This window comes from Pristis pectinata, chromosome 25 (genome assembly GCF_009764475.1).
Source record: "Pristis pectinata isolate sPriPec2 chromosome 25, sPriPec2.1.pri, whole genome shotgun sequence".
NCBI classification, from domain to species: domain Eukaryota; kingdom Metazoa; phylum Chordata; class Chondrichthyes; order Rhinopristiformes; family Pristidae; genus Pristis; species Pristis pectinata.
The window spans coordinates 15,381,301-15,407,452 of NC_067429.1; the positions used below are offsets into that span (position 1 = coordinate 15,381,301).

General features: G+C 41.1%; 1 protein-coding gene across 2 annotated transcripts in view; it reads left to right on the plus strand.

Annotated features, from left to right (window-relative positions):
* The first annotated feature begins 13,565 nt into the window (after positions 1–13,565).
* LOC127582998 (protein HEG-like) overlaps positions 13,566–26,152 on the plus strand; it is a 69,667-nt gene continuing 57,080 nt past the window's right edge. For both annotated transcript variants that reach the window (XM_052038674.1, XM_052038675.1), the window contains exon 1: positions 13,566–13,824. In XM_052038674.1, the coding sequence (XP_051894634.1) occupies positions 13,737–13,824 (88 nt within the window). In that variant the 5' untranslated portion in view covers positions 13,566–13,736. The remainder of the gene's footprint in view (positions 13,825–26,152) is intronic.

Here is a 26,152-nt window from a genome sequence, read left to right on the forward strand (position 1 = left end):
TCCCCTCATGCCCACGATTGCCACCCACATCCCCTTGCTGGTTCCACAAAGGACCCATTGCAGGTAATCTCTGGGGTAATCCCAATCTGCTCACTATAATTACCAGACCTTACTGACCACTTCCTGAGTAACTGCATCCTGGGACCTGATTGATAAAGCAATTGTTTTAGAGGGCATACAATGACTTATGTACTGTATGCCCTCCAATGACCTGGTTCAGATAACTTGAGCTTCCTTTTTCTGAGAACTTTTATATACATTCTTCTAAATATATATGTATATAAAATAGCTTTTGCTACATCCAGTGTGTCTGGGAACAGATCCAGGAAACTCCCCCTGGAAGATTTTTATTGTATCTGTCTGGAGTGAATTCGAACTCCAACATTAGAGATGTAAAACACTGTTCGAACTCATTGTGCCACCCAGTCAAGGCTGAAATGACTTCTTACTGAACTGGTGACAGCAAATTGAATCTTTATATCATAACTTATTCTAGACAACAGGCAAAAATTATGATTGCAAACCTGCAGTAAAATGTTCCTCCTTCTAATGAACCAGTGGAAAATTTTAAATCATCAGTGTTGTTTGTAAATGGATTTAAAGTTGAATCCAATTTTTCAGAAGAATGGAATTCTAAATTTAATGGGCTTTTTGAAATTAATATTTCCCCCTAAAATAAAATAGGAAATAGAAAATCTTTCAAAATTGTCAAAATTAAAGCATCTCTGTACCAAGTCCTCTGTTGGAAAACGCAAAAGCTTACTCAAAAAAGAAAGTGCCATCCATTAGCATTATTAGCGGCTTTAGGTTGCTGGGTTATGGAAGTATAGTAAAGGAGTAGGCTAGGAATGGAAGCAGTTGGATAGAATGTATAATTGGCTTTGCTTGGGTAGTTTCTGGTTGATCTGAAGTATTGAGAAGTCTTTGGAGCTTTCCAACACCAGGGGCAGAGGTTCTGTAGTGTGGTGACACTGGAAAGTAGGTGATGAGACCTGAAACCAATGGCAAGGACGCAGTGGTTGCATATGCGCAGAAAGACAACGCATCAGATGTGGCATTTTCCTCATGAATGACAATCCAGACTTCTCCTTCCAAAAAGGTTTGAAGAACCTTCCAGCTTGGTCTCCTGGAAATTTTTGTGGACAAGTGTTAAATGCCCTTGCAGGACACAACAGTGCAGCAGCTTGGAGGAGAGTGTGAAATAAAACCACCAACAGGGATAAGCATCTAGAATCTGACCCAACAATAAAGCCTCCTGTTTTGACCTCTCATTAACAATCCGATTAAGCAATCGACCACCTGGAACACACTGCCCCCTGATAGTGACGTGGCCAAGATAAACTAACTAAGCTGAGTATAGTTGTTGCTCAAAGTCAGAAGATGCATGGCTTGGCTCCAGGGACTGAAGCAATCTTGGCACATTCCCTTTTCAGAGCCTATTCCCAGTATGAAACCAGCTTTCAGCATGGAATGCATTTACACTGCATACCTACTTTGTAAGGCTGATTTTCCTTAATGTGCTGGCTAGGTGCATAATATTAAGCCTTTGGGACAGAGTACCATCTGTTACCCTAGTTTAGTTATTTATCCACTAAAGAGATAACAATGCTTGCAAGAGGCCTTTTCAGACTTCTGTGGCTAAAGATTCAACCACAGGATAAGTCTGCAAATAGGAAGAAATTGCAAACACCACTGAGGTATTTGGAGTTTTAGGGTTCAGGGCCAACGTGTTTGACCAGCCTGTTGTAAATAGTCAGCAAATAAGCCACAAGTAATCACAGACTTCAGCTGACGACAGGGTAATCAGTTGGGAAAATACTGTATAGTGGCATGGGCTATAGGACAACGGTACTAGAGTGGGCCTAACAAAGAAAGAATACATCAAAGCAAGGTGCACCATGTCAAAAAACAGCCTGACCATGACAGGCTGGAGACACTGAAAATCTTTTCAAGATTAGCAATCAATCCATGCTCAGGCCTCTGAAAAATGTTAGGCATTGGTGACTCAAAGTCAATTATTTCTCCACAAGCTCAGCAATTTTATGGCAAAGTATATTTTTTCTATTTTCCTTATTACATTCTACACAAAGGCAGTGAAAATGACAGACTAAAAATTAAATTAAACTAAATATAGGCATGCAAATTATTTAGGCAAAGAAACTTAAACAAGGTTGAAATAAACATGGTAACTGTGATAGAAATGTGTCTTTACAAAGTGGTTATAGCTGAAGCATAACAAGCTCTCTGAAACAGGCAGAGTATCCTCACATTCCTAACATTTTTATGTTAGCACTTATTCTGTGGTATTGTTTGTGCAAAATTGGAAGAGATGGTGCTTCATACAAAATGGATTTTCTATGGCAGTACTTAAAGTGAAAGCACAGGTTTGTTGTCTCCATGAGGGTGCTTGATTTGTGAGGATTCCTGAAACATTCCTGCCCTCCCTGCCTTCACCAGTCTGCCCTTCTCACTTCCCCCCTGTCTCTTCGTCTCTCCCCAACCCTCTCTTAAATTTGGCTCTTTGTTTTTAACAAATATTAATTACACTGCTTATCTTTTCTATCACTAAAATGCATCGATGATATTCTCAGCTTTTCTATTTACCTGAAAGTCTTGCAAAGTTAATGGATTTGTGATTAGATAAATGAAATGCTGCTTTTTGAAATGTTTGCACATAGTTCTTCCTTATGTGGTGAGGGGTTTTCAAGCAGCAGGTTTCGGTGTGTTGTCTTACTGATGTAAAATGACAGTTTTGACAATTTCAATGTGAAATTTTACTTGGAGAAAGCTAAGGTTGATTGATCAGCTTTGCAAAGCATCTTAGAAATTCTGTTATACCACAAGAATAGTGGGACTTCCGTGCTGTAAACACTGAAATTGTGAAATGAGGAGACATTTTGTGTGTGTGTGTGTGTGTGTGTGTGTGTGTGTGTGTGTGTGTGTGCGTGTGTGTGTGTTTATACGCTGCGCACAAACGTGTGCTTGTGCAGGCCACATATGCATCCCTGAACATCATGAAAGTAGCATCTAGATACACATTGGATGCCGCTGATTGTGCCTTGGTGGCTTCGTACATTTGCATGTCAGACACATAGACCCAGAAAGTTAATTGCAGACCTTGCTATCCACACAATAAGTCCTAGTTTTGTCGTTGCGTTTTACCTTACGTTCAAATTGAACTGTGTGGCTTAGAAAAGCCTGGCATTATATGAGCTGATTTCTAGGCACTGGCGGTGCAAGATTAGTATCAATAAGCTTCAGGAACAAAAGCATTTTATTTAATTTGAGAAAAAAGTGTGCTGCTCTATGATAAATTCAGAGCTTATTTTAAAAAATTACTCAGTAATATAACCTCACACCATGATATTGAACATGAGCTCATAATCCTCCCTTTAAGTGACCTGTGTAACCGGACTATGGCAATCACTGGAAAGGGTGATTAACTCCTTTCCCAATGAGTTCCACATATAATGGTCCATACTGAGGATTTCTGAGAGGAAAACCACATAATGAAGGAGTGAAAGCCTGTTTCTCTCATTCTCTTCTTCCTGTCAGTTAAACTGTCTGGAAGCTATAAGGAATCATGAAATAAACCTCCAAACTTGAGAGATGTCTTTCAGAGCACGGCTTAGTTCGTGGGCAGGAATTTGTACAGTCTGTGCCAAGCCTAGCAGCAAATGTTGCAGCTTTTTCTGTTCTTCATCCAGCATTGGTTACACTCAAGTGAGTGCACACAACGGTTAAAACTGCAGCTCTTTCCTTTGAAACTGCAGCTCTTTCCTTTTCTAATCCTTTGAAAGGGGTGGGGGGAGGGGGACACCAAAAATCCACTGTGGTTCTGGCCCATTCCAACAGGATGTTCAATGGGAATCTCTGTTAAAGGCAAGATACCCAACGCAGTATTGTGTGTGTGTGCAGCAGGAGGACAACTGGACAACTTCATACTCATGGAGTTTCTACTCTTGGCGTTTCAGATGAACCCCTGGATTGGATTCACTTGGGTCCATCCCACTGGGCTCAGGAATCCTGATACAATCATTTTAAAAATTGGGGATTACAATTTTACTACCGATTAGAGCAGGCACAGATTCATCCACACTCGGCGAAGTCAATCCATTTTGATCTAAGTAGTTTTGTCCTGAAATTCTAGATCTGATGCCTCACTCTGGCACATTTTACGCCCATTCCATGTAAGGTAATTGGCATTAGTGGGGAGAGAGGAGCAGGCAGGGGAGTGGAGGAAAGGCCCAAATTCTTGCTGCACTGTTAGAATCCAGCAATGCATTGGTAGTAAATAGAGCAAGGGGTTCTGAGGATGGGTCCCTGGCCCAAAACATAGACTGGTTTCTCCTTCCACAGATGATGTTTGACTGGCTGAGTTCTTCCAGCATTTTCTGTTTCTGTTGGAGACACACAATCCCTCACAAGGTTATGAATGAGACCCTTCCAGTAGGCTCATTGTCAACTGCTGCACACCCCCTCCCAGAAGAAAAGCACACAGTGGAGTCAGCAACTTGTGAAACCCCAGTTTAACTCTTAGGATCAAGACCCAAATCCCTTAAGGTAATTGTGTACCCAAATGGATGTGCTAGACTGGTGTTGCAGTGGGGTGCTAACCACTCTTTTGGTTCTGGGTATCCAGCTTCAAATTTTAGTTGCACATTTTCAGGAATGAAAATCCTCCACTTATGACAGAGTCTGCTTTCAGGTTGTCATGCAGAGAGATGCAGTGCTTGCGGCCATAGGCCCAGTTAGGGCTTTGGGTCAGGGGTGGACATTGTGTGGACGGATCAGAGCCTTTGTCAAAATTTGGGCCTGTAGCAGGAAGAAATCGTCTGGAGAGATTGGTCCTGTGGTCCTGAGACTGGTGATGTCGGAGTGATGGTATTGATTGGACGGATCTGGATCCTGTAAGTGGGTGTGGAAAGCTAGTGGTTTTAACTGGAAGGGAGGGTGGTGGGGTAGTGGGTGGTGGAACTTTTGAAATCGATATAGTGGTTGCTGCAGTTTCCTGCATTTTTCTTGGAGTTGATGCATAGTAAAGATTCTATCCATTGTGCCTCTAGATGGCCAGAGTCTATAATAGGACCTTCAAGCAGTTGTTAAGCCATTGGGAAGAAAGTGTTGAGGAGGGCCCTGGAAAGGACTTTCCCTGTGGTATACAGTAAGGAAATGTCTCTGTAGTTTCCATAGTTTCTTGAAGATGCTCACAAGTTGCTGGACTTCAGGTGCTCTCTCCACCCACCATCTCTTCTTTAGGTCACCAGTTCTGAAAAAAAAACATTCCCACTGACTCATGGGAATCACTGGTCCATGACTACTTAGAATTGAAAAGGAACATTCGGGATGGCATCGAATGCATTCATCAGGAGCAGATAGATGTCAGTGCAAACAGTAGAAGAAGCACACGTCCTCCCAAGCTACCTCTCTGCCCTGTCAATCACCTCCTGGCTCACCTTTGGCAGAGTCTGCAGCCAGATTAGCTTGTTGGGTTTGGGCTTGGGTTCTGAGTTGAGAGCAACATTGGTGAGTTGCTGAATAGAATTGTTGGTGCAGTGTTCAGAGTGGGCAAGAAGCTAAGGAATCAAAAGTAAGTAAGAAATTTGCATGGTTCATAATGCAGTGCTGTGCTACAAAGTCCCAGTTGTCTCAATGAGGCTCAACAATGGTCAGACCATGGTCACCTAGTCTAAGTTCTCCAGCAATGCTTTAAAAAGAGTGTTGTATGGGGAATGACATGAAAGTGGTGACACAGTTAGACAGGGTGGTGAAGAAGGCATTTGGCACGGTTGCCTTCATCGGTTAGAGCACTGAGGGCAACAGTTGGAACCTCATGTTACAACTGTACAAGATGTTGGTGAGACCACACTTGGAGTATTGTGTGCAGTTCTGGTTACCCAGATATGGGAAGGATGTCATTAAACTGGAAAGGATGCAGAAGAGATTCACAAGGAGGTTACCGGGACTTTAGTTATAAGGAGAGACTGGACGGGCTGGGGCTTTTTTCCTGAAGTGTAGGAGGCTGAGGGATGACCTTACAGAGGCACGTAAAATCAGAAGGGGCATAGATAGGGTGAATGGTCACAGTCTTTTCCCAGGATAGGGAAGTATAAAAACAGAAGGTATAGATTTAAGATGAGAGGGGAAAGATTTAAAGGGAACCTGAGGGGCAACTTTTTCATACAGAGGGTGGTGGATATCTGGAAAGAGCTGCCAGAGAAAGTGGTACAATTACAATGCTTAAAAGATATTTGGACACGTACAAGGATAGGAAAGGTTTAGAGGAATAAGGGCCAAATGCAGGCAAATAGCATTAGCTCAAGTAAGTACTTTGGTCAGCATTGACTAGTTGGGCCAAAGGGCCTGTTTCCATGCTGTACAACACTATGACTCAATTGCAACCAGTGTGGAAATCATGTCAGGTGCATGAGGATGAACCATGCCACAAAGATGGCCACCATCACTTTTATTCTGGAAAAAAACAATGCAGGCACGGTAGTGTAGCGGTTAGTGTAACGCTATTACAGTGCCAGTGACCCGGGTTCAATTCCAGCCGCTGTTTGTAAGGAGTTTGTACGTTCTCCCCGTGTCTGTGTGGGTTTCCTCCCACATTCCAAAAACGTACGGGTTAGGAAGTTGTGGGCATGCTATGTTGGTGCCAGAAGCATGACAACATTTGTGGGCTGCCCCCAGAACACCCTATGCAAAGATGCATTTCACTGTGTGTTTCGATGTACATGTGACTAATAAAGATACCTTATCTTATCTTGTCTTATCAAAGAAAAACAGCCTTTTGTAGTTGATTTTAGAATCCTTCTTTGTATCTAATAAAACACAATGTAAGCATTCAAAACTTGATTATCTCTTTAGATTATCGTGAATTGTAGATTCTACAGGACTGAAACACACGTGCGTCTTATCCTAGAATCAGAAAACAAAAATTTGGACATGTTGATAACGATTTTTACTCTGGGGACAACAGTGTAAAACTGATTAAATTAGTTGCATGCTATAGATTATAATGGAAGTCAGGTGCCGTGTGTAATGGGCAGCCAATTCCAGACTGTCCATATAAACATATCACCCAAAGTTAAAGTGAAACCTCATATTATGCAGCTACTACTCTGAAACATTTGTTCATAAGGGGTTGGCACAACCTTTTTATATTCTTTTACAAGCCATTTTATTGATTTTATGTGTTCTTGTTTTTGTTTAGTTCTCCAATTCAAGTGTAGTTTGTGAGGAAGAAATGGTTCAGATTCCTTCCCAGAGCCAATGGCCACAAGGATAATTGGCAGTATTTGTTGTCAGTGATAGAGCAAAGTGATTCAGTGAGCTATTGTTTATACAAATATTTTATCTAAATTGAGTAACGACAGGATGAATAAAAATGCATCAGTGATATGTAAATCTAACTCCCATTTTTCTCAAAACATTTCTCACTTCTGGAGTTTATTTTCTCATATATTTCAAGTCCAGCTGATTGTGGAGTTTGAAATCTCAGCTCTGCACAAATCCCCCAAGGAGTACTCCATTGTGTACTAATTGCCTGCCAATCCAGTTCGACAAGATAGAAACAATTAGACTTCAAATCAGTGGTAACTTTGATTTTCCAGACACTTGCACCTTGGGTGATGAAGAGAAACAGATAGTGTACCCTGTCATTCATTCATTCATTCATTCATTTATTCCTACACACATACACACTTTCCTGTCCACCCACTCAAGACAGAAATAGTAACACTCTGTTCAGGAAAATGGGGCATTTACATCATGATGCTATTAGCCTAAGCTTACAATGGACTCAACTATGATAAATCAAGGGTTTTGCTTAGAAGCACACATTGTGTTGACAAGTTTCAAAAGATTGTGGGCCTATTTAAAATTCTGAGCATATTTTATTGATGATTCTAAGCAGGCAAGAGTAAAAGTTTACAGATACTGATGGGTTAAAGTTTGAAGGATGTGGTGCATAAACTTTATGAACGATAATGTTAAATTTACTGAGACTAAATTGGCTATACAAAGGATGCTGATTCTCCGAGTTATTAATCTGCTGTGTATCGTTAGTAACTCCAAATATTATAAAAATCCTTGAATATTAATGGTCAGAATTTTTCAGTAAAGTCTGATTGTTTTAGATGTTATTATTTTCACACTAGATCAAGTGTTCTGTAGATTATGGGATCCACCAGAGGAACAAAAGATTTTGAAGTGCTTTTTCGATATGAAATTTAAAAAAAGATTGTTCCATATTTGAGTGTAGATTTTATTCAGACACTAAATATATTTATTCTTGTTCTTGGATGAATGAATGGATTACAAGGAAGAATTTCTCTCCAGATTATCCTATCTGTGCTGAAGATGCCAGGTGTAGCTCTGATGTAGTACCATGGGCACCTGTGGTTCTCTGGTACCTCGTCTGAGTGAACATCCTTCATATATGAACTAGATGGTAACTATTAACAGATTAATTTCCATATTTGATACAACATAGAAGAAGGCCTTTAAGACCATCAAGTCTATGCTGGCTCTCAGAGCAATCCCAGATCCTGGTAACCTAAGCACACACACATGCCCATTAACACCCACATTGAACCTCCCATCAACCACCTATACCAGCGATAAGTTATAGTAATCAAGTAAATTGTCAACCAGCAGGTCTTTGGGATGTGGAAGGAAATCAGAGCACCTGTGGGAAACCCATCTGGTTACTGGGAGGTCAGTATCGAACCTGGGTCTCTGGAGATGTAGGACAGATGCACCACCTGAAGTGCCACTGTGTGACTTTACCTGGTGATGTAACATCTCAGTGGGATCCATGCCTCTGTGGGTAACATTTTTGCCTTTGTAGATTTGATCCCACTCCAGAGATTTGAGTACAAAATTTAGACCAACACCAAGGAAGTGCCGCACTATTGGAGATATCTTCCTTCAGTTCAGATGTTAAAATGAGGCCCTCGGTGTCTTCTCAAGTAAAGGGATGAGAGGCATTGTGGTTAGAATTTATCCTATAACTAACATATTAACTGGTCATCAATATGTTACTGTTTGCGTGAGTTTGCTGTGTCTAGTTTGGCTGCTATATTTGCAACATTGAGCACTTTGGCTGTAAAGTGCTTTGGGGCACCCTGAGGTTGTGTAAGGTGCTACAAAAATGCAAATCTTTATACCTTTCACCCATATGCCTTTTCCACTGGATATTGATTAGCAAGCAGGAATTTGCAATCTGTGTCAACGGCATACCCCTCAAACATTACGTACTCGGAGGGCTAAGACTATTGGAACCTAACCTATCACTTGCCTGGTAACAGCCTTCTCATATACAAATTAAAAATGTTCCTGAAGTATTGTTGCTGGAATTTTTGGATTAATTAAAATCCAGTCCCAAAGCCAGAGGCAACTGAAGATTATTTAAAATGATATCGCTTTCTCAAATATAAAATCCACACTTTGTGATGCAGGAATAATACATGATGTCAGTGGCTTAATTGAGAATTTCTCATATCTTTAGTAATTTACATATTTTCTTATGACATGGAGCATTCCCATCAGTCCCATTCCCCATAACCTACACTGTCACTTGCCATTGAATCTCTCCAAATTCTCCTGCCCCCAATCAACACATGGGGCAATTTCAAGTGGCCAATAAACTTTACCCTGTAGGTGTTGGAGGAACCTGGAGCACTCGGGAGAAACCAGTGCAGGAGAACGTGCAAACACCAGAGAGTCAGCACCTGAGAACATTGTCCCAGTGCAACTATGGCTAATATGAGGGGACATAATTTTAAGGCGATTGGAGGAAGGTGTAAGGGGGATGTCAGGGGTAAGTTTTTTTACACAGAGTGGTGGGTGCATGGAAAGCACTGCCAGCAGAGGTTATGGGGGAAGATTTAATAGACTCTTAGACAAACACATGAATGATAGAAAAATAGGAGGCTATGTGGCAGGGAAGGGTTAGATAGATCTAGAGCAGTATAAAATGTCAGCACAACATTGTGGGCTGAAGGGCCTGTACTGTGCTGTAGTGTTCTGTGTTCTACGTTCACAAGAAGATAGCAGCTGGAGTAGGCCATCAGACCTTTCAAATCTGTGCCACCATTTTACATGATCATGTCTGATCTATGCTGGCCTCAACTCCTGTTCTGCACTATTTGTCCGTACCACTTTTTTCCTCGATCTATATTATCGCCCTCCACTTTAAATACTTCTGATGATCCAACTTCCACCACCTAATATGTTTGAATAAGGTTACCCCTCATTCTTCTACAGCAAGGAATAGAGGCCCAAGCTAGTCTCTCTTGGTAGGACAACCCTCTCATCCCAGGGGTTGGCCTGGTCTACCTCCTTTGTACAGCCTCCAGTGTCACTATATCCTTTTTTTAGCTATGGGGACCATACCTGTGTGCAATATTCCAGGTGAGGCCTCACCAACATCCTGTACAATTACAATAAAACCTGCCTATATTTAAACTCCAACCCCTTTACTGTGAAGGTCAGATTCTGATTCTGACCTGACTGCTAACTTTCTGTGATTCATGCACTAGAACAACTCGATCCCTCTGTACTTCTCTCACTTGCAGTCTCTCCCCATTTGGATAATAATCTGCCTTTTGATTTCTCCTACTGAAGAGCATGACCCCACACTTCCCCAACATTAAGCTCTATTTGCCAGTCTTTTGCCCACACACTCAATCCCATTGCAGAATCACAGTATTCTTATCACAACATGACCTTCCACCTATATTCGTATCATCAGCAAATCTGGAAACCTTCCACATTATTCCTTCCCCCAGGTCATTAATGTAAATCGTGATCCCTGTGGTACTCCACTAGTTACCTCCTCCCAGTCGGAATAGGATTCCAACTCTCTGTTTTCCATGAGACAGCCAGTTTCCAATCCATTCTAACACCCTTCCTCCAATCCCATGGGCTTTTAATTTCTACACCAGCCTCCTGGTGGCACCAGCCTCCTTCTCGAATGCCTTTTGGAAATCTAAATATACTTCATCTACAGGATTCCCTCTACCAGCTCTCTCTATCAATATCCTCAAAGAATTTGAGCAAAGTTGTCAAACATAAGTTACCTTTCATAAAACGATGTTGACTGGGTTTAATTATATTTAGCTTTCCTAAACAATTAGCTATTTCCTCTTTGATAATTATCTCTAGCTTCTTGCCAATAATAGCTGCTCAGTTAATGGGCCTGCAGTTCCCTGCCTTTTGTACTTCTTTTTTGAACAAGTGAGTCACATTGGCTGTCTTCCAATTTTCTGGTACCCTCCCAGAGTTCGGCGAGTTATCAATCCACAGGTAGATTCATGGAGTTATTCAGCATGGAAAAAGGCCCTTCTGCCCAACTTCTCCATGCTGACAAAGATGCTGATCTACTCAAATCCCAGTTGCCTGCATTTGGTCTATATCCCTCTACACCTTTGCTATCCATGTACCTGTACAAATGTTTTTTTTAATGTTGTAATTGTACCTGCCTCTACCTCCTGCTCTGGCAGCTCATTCCATATACCCAGTGCCCTTTGTGTGAGAAACATGTCCATCAGATCTCATTTAAATCAGTCCCTTCTCACCTTAAACCTGTGCCCTCTAGTTTTAAAATCCCCTAACCTGGAAAAAAGACTGTGACTATCTATCTATGCCCGTCTTAACTTTATGAACCTCTATAATGTCACACCTCAGCCTCATTCACTCCAGGGAGAACAGTACCAGACTATCCAATCTCTCCTTATAACTCAAGGCAGCCAATCCAGGAAACATTCCTCTGATTCTTTTCTGGACCCTCCCTAGCTTAACCACATCCTGCCTATAGAATGGCAACTAGAACTGCACACAATTCTCCAAGTGCAGCCTAACCAACGATTTGTACAACTGTAACATGACATCCAAACTCCTATACTCAATGCCTCAGCCACTGAGTGCAAATGTCTTCTTTGTCTCTCTGTCTACTTGTGTTGACACTTTCAGGGAACAATGTACTTGTTCTCAAAGTCTTGTGTTCATTAATAGTCTTTCAACCAATGGATCCACTTTCTCTGCAGCCATTTCCTTTCATCTTTAGTGTGTAGTCCATCAGATCCTAGTGACCTATCTGCCTATAGCTCCCTGAGTTTCTCCAGTACTTTATCCCTTGAAATTGGGATTTTCTAAGCTCTACCATGTTATTTGAAATTAGCCTGAGAGATATCTTAAGGATATTAGCAATGTCTTCTGCCGTAAACACTGATGCAAAAAATTTATACAACACATCCGCCATTTCTGTGTTTGCTGTTACTAATTCATGGGCCTCATTCTCTCGAGGCCCCACATTTAGCTTAGCCACCCTTTTCCTATTTATATATCCATTGAAACTTTTACTGTTTGTTTTTATGCTACACGCAAATTTTCTCTCAAGGTTCATTTTCTCCCTTCTCATGAGCTTTTTAGAATTCAACAAAGAAGACTAAAGTCTTCTTCTGTTGAATTCTAAAAACTTCTCAGTCCTCTGGTCCATCTACTACATTGCAAACCATTAATTTGCATCAGCAGCATCAGGGATAACCTGGGTACAGATAGCACTGTACTTTAAACCATATTTATTTTTTAAATTTTATTTACAGCGTGGTAACAGGCACTTCCGGCCCAACAAGTCCGCGCCGCCCATTTTAAACCCAAATTAACCTACCCGTACGTCTTTTTGTAATGTGGGAGGAAACCAGAGCACCCGGAGGAAACGCACGCAGACACGGGAGAACGTGCAAACTCCTTACAGACAGCGACGGGAATCTTATTCTTCTTCCAGTTGAAGCAGCAGTCAGAAGCTGGTGGTGATGAACCACAGAGTCACATTGAGTTGCCCCTTTATTCTCCACCAATCTAATATTTTGCCAATAGTTTATTATATCTCCTTTATTTTAGGCAATGATTCTGTATCTATATGTACACACATAATGTTTTGTTTAAATATTGAGGAGCAAAATTTAACAAATAATGTTAACCCTTCAGCATGGAGTCATTCGAGTAATACAGCAATACATGGAAACAGGCTCTTCAGCCCAACTCGTCCATGCCAACCAAGATGCCCAGCTAAGCTAGTCCTGTTTGCCTGCATTTGGCCCACATCCCTCTAAACTTTTCCTATCTATATACCTGTCCAAATGTCTTTTAAACGTTGCTAACATGCCTGCTTCAGCCACTTCCTCTGGCAGCTCATTCCATATATGCACCATCCTCTGAATGAAGAAGTTGCCCTTGAGATCCCTTTTAAGTCCTGCGCCTCTCATCCTGAACATTTATATATTTTTCAAAACATTTATATTTTTTAAAGAGTCATAGATAAAACAACCTCTAGCTTTTTGTACCACATTGGCAATTTAGCTGATGTTCAAATTCTAGTAACTTAATTTCAGAAACAGCTTTAATTAGGATTTGTCAACTCCAGGTATTAGGCTAAAACAACATGCATGGGGAGTCATGTCCGCCGAGTGACGGGAGCTGAGATCTTACAGGCGCGGTGCCTTTAAGACCGGCAGGGGGTGGAGTCTGATGCGCTGAAACCGCTACATCTGCTGAAAGTGACCAGAGCCGAGTTTGTTCAGCACCTGTGTACGGGCGTCGGGCGCGAAGCAGATCGCGGTCAGAATAAAATAGCAGTGCCAGCAACAGACGGGGGCGGCTGGATACACAGATAGCCCCGCAATTTAAATTATTTTTAATTCCTCCTCCAGTCTCATTAGAAGCTGGCGATGATGATGCGCGGCGCCACATCGAGTTGCCTCTTCATTCTCATCTGCTACGTTGCAGCGGAAGGCGAGAACAACAGCACGAACACGGGTAGGTCATGTCAAATGTGCCCCGGGGATTAATTCGTGCGAGGGAGAGAAAGCGTTGGGGGAAAGAAAGAGTTATAGTAAACTTTATTTAAGTTTATTTGTTTGTAATGTTTCTGTTGTGTTTTTGTTTGTGCTTCGACCAAGCTATTTTGTTTTTAAGAGCACGGAATCCGCCAGGCGTAAAGTTTCATTAATCTCCTTGCAGTGATTACTGCGGTTCGCATAGCAACTGTGAAGTGACTCAAATCACCCAAGGCGCTCCACAGCCGTACTGTCTTCTTCCAGTCCTTGCATGTCTAGATCCCTGCCAACTCTTGCGTGCCTTGTAGTTTTGTTTCTGTCCCTTTTTAAAAAAAATATATTATCTCAGTAACGTTTGCAATATAGACGGAAAAATCTACGCAATGAAACGGCAGTGACGCCTCGTAAATCACTGGCTTTCAACGAGTTTTTTTTGGCCGCTGCCACAGTGGATTGCCCTCTCGAAACCCCTGGTCCTATTCGATTTTTCTGCATTAATCCGATTTCTCATAAATAACTAGTTCATTAGTAGTCACCCAGCGGCTCACGGCGCCTTGATGTTGGAAATCTAGAGCCAGTAAATGGGTTTGTTGATCAGTTTGTATCAAGCGGGCGCTGTTGAATGTATGAGAATCATTGCCCACTGGACTATTGCTGCCGCTCCGTTTAATCATCGGATGCTCTCTTTCAATATATTTAAGAATAAAGCTTTTAACAGTTAATAATTAACAAACTATGCTCAGCAGTCGGCTGTAGTTAATGAGCCAGCCACGTCTGCCTCCATTGTCTTTCGCTCCTACAACTTGGGGAAGGAAATAATTAAAGTTCAATTTCAGCCGCATAAAGTGTTGTTTTTAACTTGATGTGGCTGCCGGTGTTGTAGATGTAGAATCCATGTTGCAATTAGTCTAATTGGACATGAACTGTACTGCAGTTTTGTTCCATTGGGGTTTTTGAAAACCCTCATTTACACATTTTGTGGCATATTCTAAAACTGATCCCAACTTTTAAACGCTGAAACAATGGGAGGAGTGTGGTGATGCAATGCAATCCTACAGATGGTTGCGATCCTGGTTGGTCACCAGTGGTACGGCGAGCATATCTAAAACCATGGCGATTGCAACATTGCGTACAGATGCCATTGGCTGGCTTGCATTTGAGTCTTTGTGCTGAATCAAAACAATTGGACAATCCTGGTGCGTTGCCCTGCTCTGATCTTGGCCTTGGTTTGCATTCCACTGAAGCATGAAACTACCTGACAGTGTTAGTTGGTATTTGGGTTGCTAGCTGTTGCTGAGGTAGTTTGTGGCAGTCGTTTAAGGAGGCTCTATTCTGTGGGCTGGTGTGTGAAATGATGAAAAGAATGTTTTTTTTTCTTGGGGTGGGGAGGGTTTTGTTCCTCAGTTACTCCAAGTGCCTTGATTCAATGAATTTTACAAATAACAAAGGGGGAACAAGTTAGGATTAGGCGATTGCATTTTGAAGAGTTTTACTTTTTTAAAAAGCTTTCTGAAACTTGATGACTGGTTGCCTGGTGGTTATAACCTTCTAACTTATACAGCACAATTGTTCTGGTTACAAACCCCACTCCGGGAACAGGTGATCATGGATCAGTAGAACAGATCTTAACATCACTTGGGTTGAGTTGAAGGGGAAGGGCTGCTGTTCATTGCTATTCAGCAAAGCCTGGGAGAACAATATACAGTGTGTTGTCTCTGCACTTGCCCTAGCCTTACACACGTAGAATTTTCACTTGGATTGCAGCCCAAAAATAGTTTCAAATAAAGATCTTGATATTTTTAATTGGGAGTTACGAGCTTAAATATAGAGTGTTTTGCAAGTTTTTAAAAATATATATTTTACGAGTATTTATTCCCTATGTACACTTAAACCTAGTTTGATACCACACCGAAGTTAATAGTTCCTTCCATTGAGGCTGGATTCTGGATTTACATTAATGTTTAAATGAAGCAACATAAGACCAAATCACAATCTCAATGTAACCCAAATGTTAGGGCATTTTGTAATTAGTTGCATGATATAATTGCTATATGTGGTCATTGAGTTCTACCTCTGTATACTCATGAGGAAATTATAGCAATTTGCTTCATAGGTCACATCTCATCCTTGGTGTATGAAGTTTCATGATGTGATTGTATAAATTGGGAGGGATAATCTTAACTCCCTTTTAGATGGTGGTACTATTTTGTCATGGAGTTTATTAATGTTGCATTTGACACTTTGACCTGGATTAAATGTAAAGTGCAGTTCCTTCTCCCTTCTATCTTCTGCTGAATTAAAAATTTCAAAGGATTTCATTCAGATGTTAGTTTAGATGGAATTCCAAAGGACCCAATTCAAACAATCACCAGAACTCAGAGGTTCATTCATAGATGTAAGAGGAGTCAAACCCATCATCCATGGCTGGAGGTTTCCTTCAAAGGGCTTATTTTCTTTGCTTAAACACCTCGAAGTTTAGATTTCAATGTTTAAATCCTAGCAGGGCAGCCAAGTCATACATATACACAGTCTTCCAGCTGTAATTCTTTTCTCTAGAAATCGATGGGGCTTATGAGATTTGACGATTGTAAATAGTTTTGTGATCAGCTGCTATTTTTAAAATAAAACCTGATTTCTGAATTTAAGTATAAACGTCCATAAAGTGCAAAACTGTGAAATGGGTGTGCTAACCCTCCTGCTGATGTCAAGAGATCACAAGCCACATGAACACACCAAAATGTGGCCTTCAGAAACTTGCTCATACAGTGAACACTGCCTCATCTGCTTTGACTCAACTGATGACTCGGTTGCACTATTCAGTCTGCCACAAATATTGCCTCCTTTGATTAAGAAATGAGTCATTTGAAAATGACTTCATGTACCCTCTATGAGAAGAATCCCTGGAATTCTCTGTCATGGACGGTTGTGGAGGCCAGTTCATCAGGGGTATTTAAAGAGCAAGTAGATACATTTTTAAAAGATCTGGACATTGAGGGATAGGGAAATGGCACAGAAGAGTGGATGAAACCTGGGGCAGGTGAACCATGATTGTGTTGAATGGTGGGACAGGCTTGGAGACCAAGTGGTCTCATCCTACTCTGATTTTCTTATGGTCTTGTGTTAGTGGTGGTCAGCAGTTTCAAGCATGCATATTTTTCTTTAACCTTCCAATTTTATTTCTGTGTAAAAATGAGGGCAAATTTTGCTCAACAGAACTGCCAACAGGGTTGTATGTTTGCTGATGTAAGGGCAGTCAAAGACCTTCATAAAAGTACTTTTTGCTCATAATATTTGAAGACTGTGCAATGTGATAGAGGAAAGAAAGCTCCCTGTAAGAATAGATGCCATGAACGATAGGTCAGAAGTGTACTAAGATGGTGACAAAAAGTTTGGTTGTTAGGCCCCTCACCTGAGAGCAAGCAACTGATCAGAAGGTTTGGAATTAGTAAAGAGCAATTGCACATTGGAGTTAAATCATCTGGGAGGTAACATTTAATCCCAGATGCGTGTTTAACAGCTTTACTACATCTCTGCTGAAAGTAATTAAGCTCTTAAAGTTTACCTTCAAGTCTTAATTATGCAAATGAATGGATTACTCCCAGTGCCCTTGTGTGTTTACACTCTCTGATTTCTGCTCTGCAGTGCCTCAAGGGCTTGACAAATGAAGTTTTGATTATAGCCAAGTTTGGACAGGTGTATGTTTTAGTATAAACCAATAACAGGGTCTTGCGAAATTCGACAAAGATAAAGGAACAGCTTGCATTTGTACAGCACTTTTCATTACTTCGAATTGGCCCCCAAGTGTTTTACAGCAAAGAATGTACTTTTGGAGTGCAGTTAATTCACACACAGCAAGCTCCCACAAATGGCAATGTGATAGTGAACATATTTTTCCTGAAAGCAATATTGGCCGAGGCATGAGTGAATATTTTGCACTTCCTTGAAGTAGAGAATAGGATCTTTTATGTCACGCTTGAGGACAGACAAGTCTCAATTTAACCACTCAATCACCCCCTCTGATCAGTACAGTGTTTCTTCAATGCACCACAGAAATCTCATCCAAATTTGTGCTTGGATCTCTGGAGTGAGACTTGAACATTATTGGTATTGGTTTATTATTGTCACTTGTACCAAAGTACAGTGAAAAACTTGCTTGCATACTGATCGTACAGGTCAATTCATTACACAGTGCAGATACATTGAGTTAGTACAGGTTGAAAACAACAATTACAGAGAACAGAGTAAAGTGTCACAGCTACAGGGAAGTGTATTGCAGGTAGACAATAAGGTGCAAGGTCACAACAAGGTAGGTTGTGAGGTCAAGAATCCATCTCAACATATGAGGGAACCGTTCAACCATATAACCTTCTGATTAAGAGATGACTGAGAAACTATTCTCTTCCTGCTGTCCACTTCCTTACAAACAGCAGGTATAAATGTGCATCATATGCATCTACAGATTTTTTAATATACCTGTGTGCACATAAAATGTATAGTTACTGCTTGTGTGTTCAACCGTGCTTGGCTGGCAGGTGACTTTTTTTGCCCCACTATAATGCAGCTTTGGTATTTAGGCATCACTGGCATGACAGATTGAGCAAGTGGGTAAAAGCATGGCAGATGTAGTATCAGGTGTATAAATGTGCAGTTACCCACTTTGGTAGGAAGTGCCGCATATTATTGAAATGGTGTTAACTTGCACGTCAGCACTTACCCATGAAACTTTAGTGTTCTCTACGCCCTTCACTGAAAGGAAATATGCAACTAAAGAGACAAATGGTATGTTGGCCTTCATAGCAAGAGGATTTGCCTACAGGAGCAATGATGGTCATGTTACATTTATTCAAGGCTTGGTGAGACCATGACTGGAGTACAATGTGTAATTTTGGTCTCCTTATCTGTGAAAGAATAAACTTGCTATAGACTGAGTGCAGTGAAGGTTGGCCTGGGATAGTGGGACAGCTTTTCAAGGCAAGATTTGTGAACACAAACTAAGTCGACCTAGAGTTTAGAACAATGACGGGGGATTCTCACTGAAGCTTACAAAATCCTGCCAGAGATTGACAGACTGGATATGGGGAGGATGTTTCTCCTGACTGTGGTGCCTGGCAGGAGGGATCAGTGTCTCAGGTTATGAGGCAAGAGGGCTGAGATGAGAAATCTCTTCGCTCAGGATGGTGAACCTGTGCCATTTGTCTAGAAAAAGAGACATTTCTCGACATCAAAGGCATAAGGGAGAAGGGAGTATGGGGAAAGAACAGGGATGTAGTATTGAGTTAGATGATCAGCTGTGATTGTGTGGATGGTGGAGCAGGTTCGAAGGGCTAAATGTCTTGCTCTTATTTTCTGTGTTTCTGAGATGAGTGAAGCTGCCTCTAGGTGTTTCTCTTCCAAAGATGTTGTTAAGAAATAATACCTCATTGACTTGCGTTTTTGAAGTTGAATGTGAACTAGTTATCAGATCACAAGGGATGGGGGATAGGTGAGCAGAAATGCCAAATGCTATTCCTTTATTCTACAGAGCTGTGATCAATAGTTACGGATTTGAAGTACCCCAAACAAACTGCTCTAATATTAGCTGTGGGCTGATTTGCCAGTGACTGTGGACCTCACGAAATGTAACTCTGCTGAAGCCAGTGTCCAGGAGATTTTTAAAAGCTAGACTGGGGTTTCTTGGATTTTGCAGTTTTGAATGTGGCACACTTAGTTTTAGTCTTGCCTGTTGTTCTGCAAGACCTTTTAACACCCCTCTGATCACCAGTAGAAAACCAGATCTGAAGCAGACAAGGTCCATTTTAGTAATTTAGCGCTAAGCTACTGAAAGCAACTAACTAGTCACAAGCTGATGATTGAGGCTGGGAGTTTTTTTCTAAATCTGTCTGGTTTAGCAACTACCTAGTTAAAATAGCTGAGCTGGTGGAATCGTGAGAGAGTTTATTTTTCTTCATTTGTGCATAGACATGCAGAAAGAGGGTGAGATTGATAGAACTGGTTTTGGTCAAAACAAAGGTTAGTGTAATGTATTCAGAGTTGTGTTGGATCAGTGCTGTGCATATGTCAATTCGTGCTCTGGTTTGGATGTTGTTTATTTGACAACTGATTTACACATTTCCAGTACTTTTTAAAAAATATTTGTTCTTGTAATCCAAACAAGAAAATGTTTATTATGGAAGTTTTCCACATCCTACTTAGCAAGCAGATTTATGGTTGTGTTAAATCTGTGCTTGCTATGGTTAGCTGAATTGTATGTACGAAGGGATTATTGCCTGGAAATTCATCCCTGGTTAATAGCCCTTTATAGGAGCATCTGCACATTGTACTCTGTACTCTGCTACTGATACTCAGCCCACTGACTTCCATGGAATGAATTTGAGGCAGAGAACAGTATGCTGACACTATATATTGCAGATCAGTCTAATCAGAAACATTTTTTTAAAAAGAGCAAAGTTACTGCAGCTGCTGGAAATTTGAGATAAAAAGCAAAAATGCTAGAAATTCTAATCGGGGGAGGTGGGGTATTAGCCAAGTGAGAATCGGAGTTAATGTTTTGGGTCAATGGTAATTATGGATAACGGTCTCCCTTCTGCAAATGGCACAAATTGGGAATGAAACATGGAACTTTCCTCATTGATGTGGCCTGGCTCCTACTCTGTGGAAATTTGCCAGGCAGTTGTGTTGGAGGAGATTTTAGTCAGCAATGTGACAATCCATAGAATTCTTCAAAACCAGCTTTTAATGGCTGTTTTTAATTGGGGAAAGCATTGACTTTGTTACCAAACAGGGGGAATTGAACAGTCGAAACAATGAACTATTGGGAACTCAAGGTTTTCTCTGCTAAACTTGCCTGGCCTGCTGAGTGTTTCTAGCATTTTTTGTCTTTGTTCCACATTTCCAGCATCTGCAGATTTTTTTGTTGCCTTTTCCATTCCTGGGTGATTTCTGATGCAACTTAGCTTTCCCCTTGCCACAAAAGTTGGGCTTTCCCAACATTCTCCTATATTTTCTTTCCAGCAACTGTTGTGCTTGCTCTCGCTCAGCAGGGTATCACCCTCTCTGTCCTGTCTATTTGCACTTCCTTTAGCTAGGATAGCTGCAAACAACAGGTTTTCAATCCCTTCCCTGAATCAACACACATCTGTCTCATTCATCATCTCTCGGTCTCCACCCTGCCGCAGATATGTGTTCTCTCGATCTCTTTCCCTTTGCAAGTTAAAACATGCTCATTTTCCAAATTTTCCATTCTGAGGAGAGTCACAGTGTTTTGCTTTTTGTTTAGCACGCAGGTTAGTTACAGGGTTAAACACAGAGGATTGCTCACAAAATTTCTGGTGGGTGTCACATCCTCTTCAGTGAAGTCCTTCAGCTTGAACCACTCCACCGAAATCTCACTTCTAACTTTGCATTGTCATGCACACCTCTGTGCCCTTGGCCCCATTCCTGTCGATGATTTTACTCTGCTGGCTTTAACTCATTCACTGAACAGACAGCCCACAGACAAATTTCCATGTTCTGAAAGCTGCATGTAATTCTCTATAAGCAACATGTAAGTTCTGCTGGGGGGGGGGGGGGGGGGGGGGGTGAGGGGGAAGAAATACATTTTTTTACCCCCCAAATAGGGCTTCAGAGGTGTTATTATATTTATCGGCCCTTATCAGTTAAAATCAAAGAATTCAAGTGGTGGAAATGTAATAATTCCATATTTGTACCCTAGTTGTGGAAGAATACTGACTGCTTGCACCTTGGAAGTGAGATTCATGTTGTACCTTCTAGCTCATGGTACAAGAATAGTCCAGAGTCAAAGAGATTTGGAGCAGGGAAACTGTGTCTTTGGCCCACTGGGTCTGTACTGAACATCAACCACTCATTTACACTAATCCTACATTAATGCCATTATTTTATCTCCCCACGTTCTCAGCAACTCCCCCCCAAATGCCACTGCTCACCTACACACTAGGGACAATTTGCAGAGACCAAGTAACCTGCTCTAGAATCAGTAACTATGCAAACTTCTGCAGTAAATTTGTTTTTATATTAGGGTGGAAAGAAAAGGTTAGTTAATTAAGTGAAAGATCGCCATTTGAAAACCTTGACTGGTGATCTTTAACTGTCATTGTCTTGGTGTTACTGTCCCAGTTGGCTTCTGCTTTAATAGTTTTAGAGCATTGTGTGTAATTACCAAGGTCACAAGAGAAATGGTAACTGCAGCTTCAGAAAGTACCTTTTATTTTGAGCAGAGGGAAACAACCTATCACAATGTTAGGATCATCTCTGTCTCATATTTAATCCATGATGTTGTGAAAACAGTTCACTGACAGCCTTTTGAACTTCATAGAAACAAGGCTGTGGGCAATTTCTCACTCTCTTGTTCGTGTAAGTAGTGTAGACCAAAAATAAACGATCAAAGAATTGGCAATACTGTAAAAATCCAAGATAAAACTGGAAATACTGAAATGAAGATTGACATTTGAAATGTCAGTTTGGATTCTATTACCGATGAGCATATGACCAAGTTATTCAGACACTGTACCTCTGAACAGTAAAGAGAGACTTCCATTTATGTACAGTCTTTCATGTCCCCTTCAGAATGTCCAGAAGCACGATAGAATCAAAAGTAATTACGAAGTGAGGTAATTGATGTAATGTACGAAATGTAACGTGCCACAAGCTAACATAACAAACAATATGATCTGATAATCTGTTTAGAGATGTTGATTTCAGCAATAAATATTAACCAGGACACTGGATCATCTCTTCTACGCCTCTTTGAGGGTGCCTTGGGATACTTTGAGTCTAACTGAGAGAACAAAGGATGCCTGGAATTAATGTCTTATCTGAAAGATGGCATTTCCGAGCAGTACAGCTTTCCCTTAGCACTGTGGATTTGAGTCCAGTGTTTCTCAACTCCAGAGTCAGAAAACTGCTAACTGATTTGAAAAATGCTTTTAAATGTAAAGGTTTTTGCTTTGCTGCTTGTAACTGCTGGTCTTGAGTGAAATTTTTTTGCAATTTTTGAAGCTTAATGGGACAAAGAGTATGAAAGCTGGATATTTTTCTCTTCACTGACTGTATAATATGTTTTGTGTGTTGTTTGTACCTACATACCTGTGATCCTGCTGCAAGCAAGATTTTCATTGTACCTGTACCTCATCGTACTTGTGCACCTGACAATAAACTCAGTTTGACTTGGATTAGTGGGAATGTGTAAGGTTGTTGGAAGGAATATCAGTGTTTTTCACTGGATCAACACAAAATGCTAGAGGAACCCAGCAGGTCAGGCAGCAGCTGATGACCCGAAACATCGACTGTCCGTTTCTCTCCATGGGTGCTGCCTGACCCGCTGAGTTCCTCCAGCAGTTTGTGTTTTTTGCTGGATGTTTCAGTAGCTGTCAAATTAAGAAATACAAATGTGTTTCTTTTTCATGTAATATTTGGCTCTCCCTTTGTTAACATCCCTTTTGACTTAGTGAATCATGCTTTCATTGCAAATGGTATAGTGGAAAAATGATGTAATTTTTATTATAAATATGGGTGTTTCTCAGTTGGGCAGGTTTCCAAGCAAGCCAAAACACTGAGGAAGATTGGAACTACAAAGGTAGTGTGATGCCAATAGAACCTACTGAGCCCATGAGGATAATGGATCATCTGTAGTTGAGTGCACGAATGTCTAACCTTCAGCCTTTTCTCCTGGAAGTTCTTGATTTGCTGGTGTAGGATTCTTTGGTCCTGTAGATTGGTGTCAATAACAAAAGGACAAGTAGGATTTTGAACTCTTTCTAGTATTCAATGGAATTGTGGCTGATGCTGTGCCTCATCCACTTTCCCAACCGATCACCACTGTGCCCTAGATCGGGGAAAAGTGACTACCTGGGAGATGGATCCTACAGATTTCTTGGCAGCAGACCAGATGAGATGCAGCTCACTTTAACAAAACCAAAGTTGTGTCGTCTTTGGTGCGTGAGGCCATGGACCTACTATTTTCTTATTATCCCTTCACGAGATGGGCACATCACAGGCAAAGCTAGAATTTAGAGTTCATTACTCATTACTCAGCACCAGCAGCACCCCCACCCCTCCTGAGTTCAATGACTTTCTATTACATTTCAGATGGTGGTAGTCAAAACCTCATGCATGCTTTGTGTTGCCTACTGTAGGTAGTCCAACTCCCAGAAGAAATGGGTAGGCATGTATCCCTGCTGCCCAATAGACCAAGTTTTGTGCTAGATTTGAGGACTTGATCTTCAAACATTCTCTTCAGATGGCCACTGGCTGTGCTGGCCCACTGATGGTGAACTTCATCATTGTCTTTCCTTTGAGGAGTGGCTCCTAGATATGGTTAAGTGAACCATGTGTTCCAGGGGCTTGTCATGGATGTTTATATTGGGGGGGGGGGGGGGGGAGAGAAAAGACTTGTTGGAAGAGGGCCTATGTTTATGACTGTTAAGTGTAAGGTCTGTTCTTTCTTATCCTGCAATGATGGCTTGGAGCTTGGCCTCTGAATGTGCAAGAGGCATGGGAAAAGTGTTGGGGAGATGATGTAGCCATGCTTATCACCAGTCTGTATGGAGATTGGGACTGTTGTGGACCTATTGGTTATTATCAGACCTTGTATGCCATCATATATCAAATGTAAAATGGAGACCAATTCCTGGAGGCATTGAATTATCTCTAGATTGAGAGTCAAAGCCTTTTTTGAGAGATCAAAAAAAGGGCTATGCACATGGATCAGTACTGCTCCTTGAACTGACCTGATCAGAAGTCTATCTTCTGAGCTCATTGATGTATGAAATGTCTTCCTCTGTGGTTTTCAATGGTTTATTGAATCTTACTGGTTTTTGAATAGATAAATGTAGAATTAGAAAAAAGTAGGAACTTGCAGTCTTGAACTTTCATTAATCCTTTTGAAAAGAAGCTTCTGAGATGTTAATCAAATAAATTACTTCTGTTTTGGTACATTGTTTCCCACTTCCTGAAACAACTTTTTCTTTAAAAAAAATGTGAATCTTGCTAAACATGTTCCCGGTATTGTTTGAATTTCAAGTTAACATCAAAGAGTCATAAATGGCACTGTTTGACACAAAGCACTTACTTGCCAAGGTCACTGACAACACCTCTCAGACCCACAGCCTTTAGAGTATAGAAGGATAAGGGCTGTCTGCATGGGAACACAACCAACTACAAGTTGCAGATCATCCTGGCTTATTACTAGGTAGAAATTCTCAAATTTCAACTCAATGAGAGGATGTATCCTCTTGTGGGAGAGTGCAGACCCCGCAGGCGTGGTCTCAGAATAAGAGGGCACCCGTTTAAGACTCCGAGGAATAACTTCTCTGAAACTTGAGATTCTCAGAACTCCTTGCCTGAGCTCTGGAGACAAAGTGCTGGGATATTTAGGGCTGAGATAGATAGATTTCTGCAATGAATCAAGGGTTGTGGTGAAAGGATGGGAAAGTGGATTTGAGGAATGTCATGTCAGCCCTGATCCTATTGAATGGTGGAACAGGTTTCAAGGGCTGTGTGGCCTTCTGTTTGTACTTGTTATGGTCTTGTGAATGAATTTTAAAGAAAAAAAAACCATATCTGTGATGTGCTTTTTGTACTTGGAGCCTTGATGTTTTGATTGCACTCCCTAATGTAATGGAATACTGTGGACCACCTGTTGTACTACCATGGACTTGTCTCTGACTGTCTTTTTTGCACTGATGTCTTGTTTTTGCACAGTCTTTCTTTTCTCTCTCTTCACTGACTTGTATAATGTATTCTGTGTGTTGTATGTACCTGCATGCCTGTGATGCTGCTGCAAACAACTTTTTCATTGTACCTGTACCTTACCGTACTTGCACATATGACAATAAACTCAACTTGACCTAAAATCTACAGCTTCTGTGAGTTGCAATTACTGAAGGTGAAACTCAATATAACTATTTCAAGTTTGCACTGATCAATTTTGGAAGTAATACCTGGGGCTACATTGGTGTCAAAACTCTTGTGACTTTGGCTGATATATGCAGCAGAGTTGAATTTCCAATGCCAGCTTGGCTCAATGGTAGCATTTTTCTTTTGTGACTCAGATTACCTTCCAGACCAGGACTTGAACCCATGATTTAAGTTACTGCTTTAAAACAGTGCTCTGAGTGCTGCATTAACAATGATATTCCTCTTGCCCTTGACTGTGGTGGTATTTATCCCTGTACTCATTTCTATCATTGCTGATTGTTGGATACTACTATGTACAATCTGGCTCCCCTGTTCATCAATGTTATGAAAATTTAAAAAGTAAGCCAATGGCTGTTAAATGCCATTAAATAATC